This window comes from Vigna umbellata, chromosome 9 (genome assembly GCF_029865625.1).
Source record: "Vigna umbellata cultivar VRB3 chromosome 9, Vumbellata_1.0, whole genome shotgun sequence".
Taxonomy (NCBI): domain Eukaryota; kingdom Viridiplantae; phylum Streptophyta; class Magnoliopsida; order Fabales; family Fabaceae; genus Vigna; species Vigna umbellata.
Window position 1 is genome coordinate 40120212 of NC_142173.1, and position 10951 is coordinate 40131162.

General features: G+C 35.1%; 2 protein-coding genes across 2 annotated transcripts; one reads left to right on the forward strand and one right to left on the reverse strand.

Annotated features, from left to right (window-relative positions):
- Window positions 1–4602: 4602 nt before the first annotated feature.
- Window positions 4603–7600, forward strand: LOC148193516 (serine/threonine-protein kinase AtPK2/AtPK19-like). The gene is made up of 6 exons (XM_088098466.1): window positions 4603–5411; window positions 5513–5595; window positions 5670–5790; window positions 5943–6116; window positions 6865–6972; window positions 7188–7600. Exons 1-6 carry the CDS (start codon window positions 4734–4736, stop codon window positions 7461–7463), a joined length of 1440 nt encoding a protein of 479 aa, XP_087954592.1. The 5' UTR covers window positions 4603–4733; the 3' UTR covers window positions 7464–7600.
- A 71-nt stretch (window positions 7601–7671) lies between these two features.
- Window positions 7672–10515, reverse strand: LOC148193517 (low affinity inorganic phosphate transporter 8-like). The gene has a single exon (XM_088098465.1). The coding sequence runs from the start codon at window positions 10011–10013 to the stop codon at window positions 8340–8342; it is 1674 nt and encodes a 557-aa protein (XP_087954591.1). The 5' UTR covers window positions 10014–10515; the 3' UTR covers window positions 7672–8339.
- Between the last annotated feature and the right edge of the window lie 436 nt (window positions 10516–10951).

Here is a 10951-nt window from a genome sequence, read left to right on the forward strand (position 1 = left end):
AATTAGGAAGAAAGTCTTATCCCGCACAGCCATTAGATGGAGGGACTTTAAGACAAGGCTGACATGTCTCTATGTGTTCGGAGACAAACAACATGGCACTCCTTATGGGAAGTACAAAATAACTAAGGAGGAACGAATGCAATTTCGTGCATCTAAAGAGTCTGGGGACTGACAAATTTGCTTCATAAATTTTTTTTCTAGTCACACAAGATATTCATTTGTAATTTACACTTATAAATTTAAATGGTGTGACAAGAAAAAAGGATAACAACCCAACAAAGATAAAGGTTAAATGATGCTCCACACACACTCTTTTAAGGTGGTTATGCATTATTGGAGAGATGAATGAAAAAGTGTTGTACAGAGGCTTTAGAACTTGAGTCTCCTGATCTAGTACCTGCATCATGCAATTTCGTGCATCTAAAGAGTCTGGGGACTGACAAATTTGCTTCATAAATTTTTTTTCTAGTCACACAAGATATTCATTTGTAATTTACACTTAGAAATTTATATGATGTGACAAGAAAAAAGGATAACAACCCAACAAAGATAAAGGCTAAATGATGCTCCACACACACTCTTTTAAGGTGGTTATGCATTATTGGAGAGATGAATGAAAAAGTGTTGTACAGAGGCTTTAGAACTTGAGTCTCTTGATCTAGTACCTGCATCTGCTAGGTACGAGATGTGGAAGGCTACTCGAACTAAGTCTGATAGGCTCATGACATCAAAATCAACTGAATTGATATTAGAAAAAATTTTATGTATAAACTCTAACCCCAAAACCATAGTTCACATGAAGTGTTTTATGTAACAAACTTGATTTTGCAGTGTAAGATGAGTTAGTTGAGCAACAGACTCAAGGTTTCTTTGTTGGCCAAGGTAAGGACAATATACTCACAACGACCATTGGAAAGTCATAGCACCCAGGTCGTGTGCTTGGCGTTAGAGGTGCAATTGGTCTTCAAGACTACCTTGGCCCTTCACAAAGAAGTAGTGAATCCTTGAACGAGAGTCGTTGAGGAAGATGGAGTTCCAAATGAACGAAAGACTAAACCAACGTATGACTGTTATGGAACAACGCTTTATGGAACGCCTACAATAACAACAAGAAATACTATTACAAATCATATTAAACTTTAAATATTAGTATGCAAACATAATGAAGATGTGTTATTTTTACAGTACTTCAAGAATCTATTACCTATAACGGATGACACAATGAAGAAGATACGACAAGAGTGAACAATGTATCTTTAAGAACGATGGAGTTAAGACCTAGGACCCATAATAACAACAATTATATTTTTCTTCAAGACATTCATTAGTTTAGTTTTAATACTGAGTTTTGATAGCTTTAGTTTTAGTTTTAGTTTTGATTAGTTCATACTTTTAATCTTGAAACTGTGCTAGAAACATTCAATACAAAAAATTGTGTCAGACATCTTCTGTTGTTTGGATTTGGAAAAATTGTAAAAACAAATAAATTATTTTAAAAGAATGCTACAATTGATGTTTGTTAATACTAACAGACGTCCATTGACATTGGTCTATACCATAGCCGATGTCAATTGCTCTCCATTTTCAATGTAAAGATGATACTCAACAATGCTCCACTTCCGCTTAGCGTTAAAGCATTCACAAAAATTTTGAATCAAATCCCCTAAACGTCGGTTTCTTTTTTGTCTGTCATCAATGGACGCCGGCTTTACCGAAAGTCGACGTCCTTCGATGTCGGTTTTCTTTTACGATGCCAATTTGACATCTTCGACTATGATATCAAAGTTTGGACTGACCTCAAAAATAAAATATAACGGACGTCAAAACTCGTATTTGTAGTAATGAGTGTTTCTTATAAGCAACTTGCTCATTAGAATTTTTTTCTCTAATCCATCCAAAAACAATTCGCTCATTCACGTTAAGTTGATTCAAAGTCATTTCTATTTCAATAGACTTATACTTAAAAATTATAAATTATAAATTATAAAATTATAAATATTATTTATTTTAAAAAATAGACTTATAAAATTTATTATTTATACTAATTTAATTAAATAAAAACAAGGTTATTAAAATCTTGCAGAACCAGACAGAGATATTAGCCCACATTTCTTATGGATGGTGAGTCAATCTTTTTTATAGACCAAAAATACGAACTAAAATGAAACATATTAGCCCGTATTACCACCTCTATTTATGATCAAACGAAAAATAGCGTAAATGGTTTTGGGATTTTCAAAAGAGTTTTGATACGAGGTTCGTCCTTATTAAAAAGGTTTAATAGCCAATTTAGTCCTCACTTTGGTTGAAAAATCTCAATTTAGTCCCTCGTTATAAAAGTGTTTTGAATTAGTCCTAACTTTTAAAATAGTGGGTCAGATTGGTCCTTTATGTTAAATATAAGTTAACAAAATTAATGGATGATGATGTGACACAACTTAAAGCTAACGAGGGACCAATCTAACACATCAGCTTTAAGCTGTGTCACATCATCATCCATTAATTTCGTTAACTTATATTTAACGAAAGGGACCAATCTGACCCACTATTTTAAAAGTTAGGACTAATGTAAAACACTTTTATAACGAGGGACTAAATTGAGATTTTTCAACCAAAGTAGGGACTAAATTGGCTATTAAACCTATTAAAAATGATCGATTTGTCTTCTTCAATCCCAGGTTTTAAAGTTTTGAGTTCACAAACTTTTGGAAACAAAGTTGCTTGCTATCTTGAAAAGCTTATGACTTAAAGAGCTCTATGGAATCATTATTATTAGCAACAGTTTGATTCATGAATGTGTAAATGGGTGGCAAATTAGTATTTGAGAGAGAAAAAATCCAATTTAATCTCTAAATATTGAAAAAATACAAATTTAGTTTTGAATTTTATATCTCAATGTCAAGTGGGTCTATAAAAAAATAAAATTTAGTTTCAAATTGATCATATATTTAATCGTCACACTTTTTAAACATTATTAAAGGACTAAATAAGTTTAAATTGATATCAGATTATATTTTAGGGATCAAAATCACCTTAATGATTGTTTGTTTATTAAAGATGTGCGAAATGAGAAATATCCATTTAGAAGCAAATAAGAAAAAATAATGTTTAGCAAAACTTGCGTTTGAAAACTACTTAAAAGAATCAAACAAAAGAAGCAGGACATGTTCATATGCTATGTTAGTTTAGATGTCAATTTATTCCATTATTGAACAAGATTAGATCATCACACGCGTCAATGACAAAAAAAAGTTACAACACGTGATTTTTGGATTAAATAATAATGAATTTAGAGATGAAATTTTGAAGAACCAAAACATGGAATTTGATTTGCATACGCAAAGAAAAGACATGACAAAGAATTGCGTACAAGTACATCCTCGCTGTATGTGTTCTGTTGCTTTGCTTGAGGTTCATTTAATCAGATCCCAAACGCAAAGCCATATATAGAAGTTTCAATTTTAATTCCATTTTCAAATTTTATATATATTAATGTTAATATAAAAGTTAGTGGTAGTAGTTGCAATAATTAGAAAATTCATGTAACATGTTTTGTGGAAAATTTTGAATCATAATTTAAATAATCCTTAAAAAAATTGTTATAAAACACTTTCTATCTTGTTAAAAAAAGTAAAATCTTATTTTAAACGTGTTTTTTTTCTATTAAAATTCATTTTTCAAAACACTGTTTATCCATGTCTTGATACTTTAACGTTGTCCTCTTTTCCTCAAAGTCAACTAATGTTTATCTGTTGTATTCGACACCGAAGCCGTGAAAAAGAATAACCGCCGCCAAAACTAATTTAATGTTTTAAAAAATATTATGAACAGAAAAGAGGGTAGAAAAAGAAAACCTTTATAGTTTCTTTTGTTAACGGCTCTAGCCTTCATTCTCCTCAATGTAAGTTAGCTTTCAAACTCTGTGTCCAGAATTTGGTCTATGTTAGTATTTGGGTTTTGTTACTTGTTTTGTGAAAAAAACAAATCTTTCCTGCCTTGTGTTTTATGTATGATGATTAAGTTTCCCTCTGGAATGTCTTCTAAAATTATACTTTTGTCCTTGTTCTTTATACCCTTTTCGATTTCTTAATCATTTGGGAGTTGATTATAACCGAAACAATAATGTCTTTTGGAGTTTATGTTATCTCATCATTTGAACTTCTCTGAATTGTAGTTTTCTATCAGTGTTTGTTGTGATCTGCGAGTGCATGTTTGATCCCATGAACTCCCAATCGAGTTTGTTTGGAACCTAATTTGAAACTGCCAAGAGACGATATTCATTGGGTTCCTCCTCCTCCCACTCGCCCTGCTGCAATTTCATTCCTTTTGTTTTTTCTGAGTTTAAATGTTTGTTGCAATCTGTGATGCTTTTGCGTTTGTATTTTTAATTCCCTCCATTCTACACTTTAATGCAAAAACCTTGAATTCACTGTTTTATTGTCCTGAATTGCAGAATTGACAACCGTTCTTCATGAATTTGACAAGTGTTGATACATCCACCGTTTCCTGTAGAGCGGGAAGCAACAACAAATTCCTTTTCTGGATCTTGGTTTGCTTCTTGCTACCAAGTTTTCTAGAAGCTCCTGAAGTATATGTTCATTCCCAATTGATAGAGCTCATTGTTGGGTTTCCATCTTCCTCAATTTGGGGTGTAATCTTTGGGCAAATCACACCTATAGTTCTAAAGTTTCTTGGTCTCATATTCTGCACTCTCCTTGTTTTATCAAAGAGCTATGGTTTCTTCCCAGTTCTCTGTCTTAAATGAAAATAGTTCGCCAAAGTCTTTCCTGAACCAGTTGGTTCTACCAAAGGGACCACCTGATCTTTTGCCTTCTTCGAATTCTGAGGACTTTGAATTTTCTGATGTGTTTGGTCCATCTCCTGTTGAAGCCTCAATAACAGTAAGCTCCGAGAAACATGGAGATTCCACACCTACACGAGGTTCTGGTGGAAAGATTTGCAATGATCCTGATTGCATCAACATCCGCTCTCAATCTTTATTTGCTCCCACAACTTGTATTGGTCAGTCCTTGCAGCTGAGGAAGCTCAACTTACATGAGACAGAAGATGCATTGGACCTTGTGGAGGTCTTAACAGAAGCACAGAAAGAAATTGAACATTCTGTTAACAATGCAGCAGTAGAGAAAAATAATTTACATTTCAATGATTACTGTCTGAATAATCAGATTATTGGAGTTGAGGATTTTGAACTTTTGAAGGTTGTTGGGCAAGGTGCTTTTGGAAAGGTGTACCAGGTGAGGAGGGCAGGTACTTCTGAAATATATGCTATGAAGGTCATGCGCAAGGATAAGATCATAGAGAGAAACCATGCTGAATATGTAAAGTCTGAGAGGGATATACTAACAAAGGTGGACAACCCATTTGTTGTGCGGCTCAGATACGCTTTCCAAGTAAGACTTTTGATCGTATCATATGTTTCAGTGTCAGGATAGGAAAATGGACAGTGATATCATATTTGCATAACGACAACCTTTTTTTGTTGGACTTACAGACCAAATATAGGCTGTACCTTGTGCTTGATTTTGTCAATGGTGGCCACCTTTTCTTTCAGCTCTATCACCAAGGCCTATTCAGGTATTGTAATTTGTAAGCCACATGCTATGACCATATTATGCTTATACATGTTTGTCTCACACAACTTTTGTCAGGGAAGATTTGGCACGCTTCTATGCCGCAGAGATTATTTGTGCCGTTTCTTATCTTCATGCAAATGATGTAATGCACAGGGATCTTAAGCCTGAAAACATTCTTCTCGATGCAGATGGTCATGTAAGATAACATAAACTTACGTCTGTGATTCTGTCTCTCTGCTTTAGGCATGCCACATGCTTGCTTATTTATTCTGAAGGGATTTGTGATTTGTGATTTGTTTCTAACTTCTATCTTGTTGAATTATGGCATATTTATGTGCTTGATATCAGGCTGTGTTAACAGATTTTGGCCTGGCTAAGCAATTCAATGGCACTGAAAGATCAAATTCTATGTGTGGAACTGTAGAGTACATGGCCCCTGAAATTGTAATGGGAAAAGGTCATGATAAGGCTGCTGATTGGTGGAGTGTGGGAATTTTACTATATGAAATGCTTACCGGAAAGGTTAGAATCTTAGTATTTTTTTTGTCTTGTAGTATAAAATAGTGATTGCACTATATTATTATTTTTCCAACTTGACATATCTCTCTCAAGCATTTACTACTGAAGAAGGAGCTCCAATTTCATGGAAATTGTTAGATAAACTTGATTATCTGAAATGCAATTAAATGTTTTCTACTTTCATGAAAATAACTGAAAGTTATTCGTTGTTCATTATGCTTGGATTACATCATTTTACTCAGGTTTTTACTGAAATGGCTTTGTTTCTAATGAATTGCCAAAATAAGTTTGTATGTCTGATTTGCACGAAATTTATTTTGCTTCTGGAGAAAGAAACATAAGCTAACACAATACTATGTTAACTAACCCTAGAATGATGGCTAATGATATCAATCTCCAACTTTATTCTGCTAAGATTATGGTGAATGATTTCTATTAGCCAGTCAATGACCTGTAGCTCTCCGAAAACTATATCTTACATTTCCTTAAATTGTGGTGCTGTGTCAACTTTGATTGTTTAAACATGATTGTATTTGAAAATCCTGTTTCTAAGTGACTGCCAATAATATCATATTGCTCAAGAGATTGAGAAAGTTATCTAGATCATGTGATTGTTTGTGACATATTTCTGGAGATTTACAAGTCACTTGGATGTATTTATCTAAGGCTGATACTTAAGTTTGCTGATGTTTGAGTGAGTTATTGCAACATTTATATCTAGACTTTATTTTAGTGTTTACTCCAATTGCAGCCTCCTTTCTGTGGCGGAAATAGACATAAGATCCAGCAGAAGATAATTAAAGACAAAATCAAGCTCCCAGCATTTTTGTCAAATGAGGCACATTCACTGTTAAAAGGGGTACAGATTTTCTCCTACATCTAATCATTAGTTTTTTCCCCCTTTTGAGTAATATGGTTATGAAAAACACTCACTCTTGAGGGAAAAGGCTTTTGTTGTTTCTGCATGTATGATTCTGAAAAATCCATTACTTGTATGATAGTGAAGTATTCTTTTATTTAGAACCAATCTTTTTATACACATTGGCTTCACAAAATGGAAGTTTTCTTCTTCAGCTGTTGCAAAAGGATGTCAGCAAACGCCTTGGCAGTGGATCAAGAAGCAGTGAGGGGATTAAAAGCCACAAGTGGTTTAAGTCTGTGAACTGGAATAAATTGGAAGCCCGTGAAGTCAGGCCAAGCTTTGTGCCAGATGTTGCTGGGAAGCACTGTGTTGCTAACTTTGAGGAGCGGTGGACTAGTATGTCTTTGCTGGATTCTCCAGCTTCTACTCCCAAAAAGGATGACACTACCTTCAAGAAATTCTCATTTACTGGTGCTCCAGTTCAGTAATGATAGAAATGCATGATTTCTACAATAAATGTCCAATCAGAGCAGCCAATTCATGTAATTTGTGATGGCTTAGAAAATTATATCTCTGTGATACTGCCACACTTATAATTTATAAAACATAGGATACAGCCACAGGTGTATACATTGAACATTCTATGAATCATTTAAACTGATAAGGAACATTATATTTAAAATCATCTTCAGAAATTTTAGCCAAATATAACCAGTTGAACACTTTTTTTCCTATACAGAAACGAATTTAATCTATTCATCTTAATTTGAAAAGTGAAACCGGATCTAATTCATTTAGAGCATTTTATCCCTTGCTGATTACCATCATTGAAAAAGATACCACCTAAGTTAAATTTCATCTAAAGACAAATTCAAATAGAAAAAGAGAAATACAAAATATAAATATGAAACGTGTGTTTGTTTAAAGGAGATAATAAGTTTCATACTTTCCAACGTCTTATAAAGATCATTGTGTCTTCTCCCGTTATAGGAACTGTGTTGGATTATATCCGAGGATGTTGGAGCCGTAAAAATATGTTTTTTTAAATTTGAGACTTTAACTGAGTGTCCAACACCTTAATATGCTAAAACCAGAAGCAGTAGGAACAGAGATTACAGTATAAGTATTCATTTTGGTTCTTCTACTGGTGCAAACACATTCGCACAGTCAACGAAGAAGCTCTTATTCTAGCAACTAAACCACACGAAGATTACTATTCTTTAGTCTCTTAGACAAGAATATAAAGGGAAACTAAAACACAAGCAGAACATAGAAACGTGTAAGTATAACTTACTGAAACAAACATTATTCTTTTTGCACCTTCCTCTTATTATTGACGCTTATAGTTGGGGTATTAAGATTAGCTAAACCACTGAGTTTGCTGGACTTATATCAGCGTTAGAGTTTTTGGTTTCCTTTCCTGTATCAGTTGTTTTATCGTTTGCATTGTCTTGAGAAACATTGCCAGTGAGTTCTTTATCTTCTCCAGAGATTTCTTCAAGTGACCGGCCTCGTGTTTCTGGCACTAAGAAAGTGCAGAGGAATCCTAGCATATTAACAACTGAAAGTGCTATAAGTGCGGTCTTGATACCTTCTGATTCGTCTTGCGGATTACTTGTATAGCTTTGTACAACAAAAGCACCAATGATAGCTCCTGCTTTACCAGCTGCTGCTGATATTCCATGGCATGTTGAACGGAACCTGGCAGGGAACAGCTCTGCTGGCACTATAAATGTTGTGCTATTGGGTCCAAAGTTTGCAAAGAAAAGGGTGACTTCAAAAAGAATGACAAAGAGGGTGTGTTTGCCACCACAATAATCATATGTTTCATCTGGGTTGCATTCATCTCCCCCCTTTTCTGGATAATTGAGTCCCAAAAACAACATGCAAACAGACATAGCAAAAAATCCGCCAAGTTGGATTTTGTACCTTCCAATCTTGTCAATGAAGTACACTGTGCACCAGTATCCAGGGACAGTGGCAAACAGTGCCACTGCAAACATTGCTTTGGAGAGTAGAAAAACCTCCTCTATGGCATTCATTTGGGAAGCACCGGGTAAAAATCCACTTGCATGGTAAATATCTTTTTGTGCTAGCTGAAGACTGTAGAAGGCAATATCCAAGAAGAACCAGGTGCTGGTTGTTCCTAAAAGGTGAAGGCCGTGCTTCTCAAGAAACTTTGAAGAGAAGAATCCATAAGAGAGGCTAGGTGTGGCAGCAACCCTGGTATTTGATTCTTCTAAAGGTATATCATTTTCAAGAACTTTAGCCATATCTTCAACCGCTTTCTTGTGATTTCCTTCCACTAAGGCAGTGTACCTTGCAGTTTCTGGCAGTTTCATTCTCCAGTAATAAGTGAAGGCAGCAGGAAATGCACCAAACATTAGCACTATTCTCCAAACAAAGTCTCCTTGTGGCTGAGTAGATTGCACTGGATCAACTGCAAAAACGCTGGCTGGATAAGCTAATAGGAACAGTTTGGAGACCAACATGGATACACCTCCAGCAAACAATATTCCCACTCCTTGCATAGCAAAAACAGCAGCAACAAAAGCTCCCCTAGTCTTCTGATTGGCATATTCAGACATTATAACAGCTGAGAGAGGATAGTCTCCTCCTATGCCAAATCCTAGCCAAAACCTGAAGAAGCAAAGACTAGCAACCACACTTTTGGCTGTGGAGCCAAAAGAAAGCCCTGATGCCAAGGCACACCCCACCATGGTGGAAAGGGTTATGCCATAAACCTTTTTTCGGCCGAGTTTGTCACCCAGCCAGCCAAAGAAGAGCTGCCCTGAAAGGGTGCCACACAATGCAACTCCTGCTATTGCATTGCTTACATTCTTTGGAAGCTTACCTGGACTGTGACTCATGGGGTCATAGTAGTACAGGCGACCTATGAGCTTGATAAGTGCAGTGATGCAAAAGAGATCATATGCATCAGTGAAGAACCCCATCCCCGCTATCCCAATTACCTTATAGTGATATCTTTGTGTCTTGGCTTTGTCAAGTGTCGAGAGGACACCACGGTTGGTGGCCATGGCTCTTAACAAAGGTTAGTGTCTGATGGTAAAACGTGAGCAGGAGAAGAGAGTAGAAACATTACAGTTTTATATACCATATTAATGAAGGAACTTAACTTGTCTTCTTGGATTTTGACAATTCAGACATTGCTTTCTTAAAGCTGGAATAACACATAGGTAACATCGAGTCTCAAATATCGTCTGGTTCAAGGAAAAATGCATTGATATATGAGAACACACAATGTTTATGTGGAAGCTTGAAAAGCCCTCCTCCTTAATGGCTAAGTTGCTATTGGTTTCTATCTTAAGTTGGTTTCCAACATAATATATAAAAGTATAGCTTTGTTATTATCTTGTGTCTTTCATCTTAGTGCCTTCTTTCACCATTCTTTGTTCCTTGGCAAGGGATTCTAATTCCTTGGTTCCCTTTGGATATTCTGCGATATGCATGGAGATTAATTGATGAAATCCATGCACGTAATCTCCAATTATGTTTTTCCTCTGTTGAGTTGACACGTGATTGTTTACAGGGCCAAATCCGCGTATCCTTCAAGGAAAAACCTTTCAATTTTTTAATGGTTACAAATGTTTACACAAAAAATTTGCATCTTTGAATTATGCCTTAGAGATTTGAGGAGATTGATGTAACTTCTTTAATTAAAAACTAATTTAAATTACAGATATTTAAACATATATTCCCTACACATTTCAAGCAAAGATGTGTTAGGAAAAGCACAATTTTGGAAGGGTTTAGTAGTCTAGATTATCTTTTTCCCTTGTAATCTTCTGAAGTTTTGTGTTTTCTGTCTATTTAAGAAGTAAGAAATATGAATTGTTTGTATTCATCAATTTTGTTTAGTTTAATGACTTCAGAGTTCCGAGCACATTGGTATTGAGGATATCACACTCCAACTTTTGATGATTTTAAGTTTGTTTAATTGCGTTGTAAACTATGC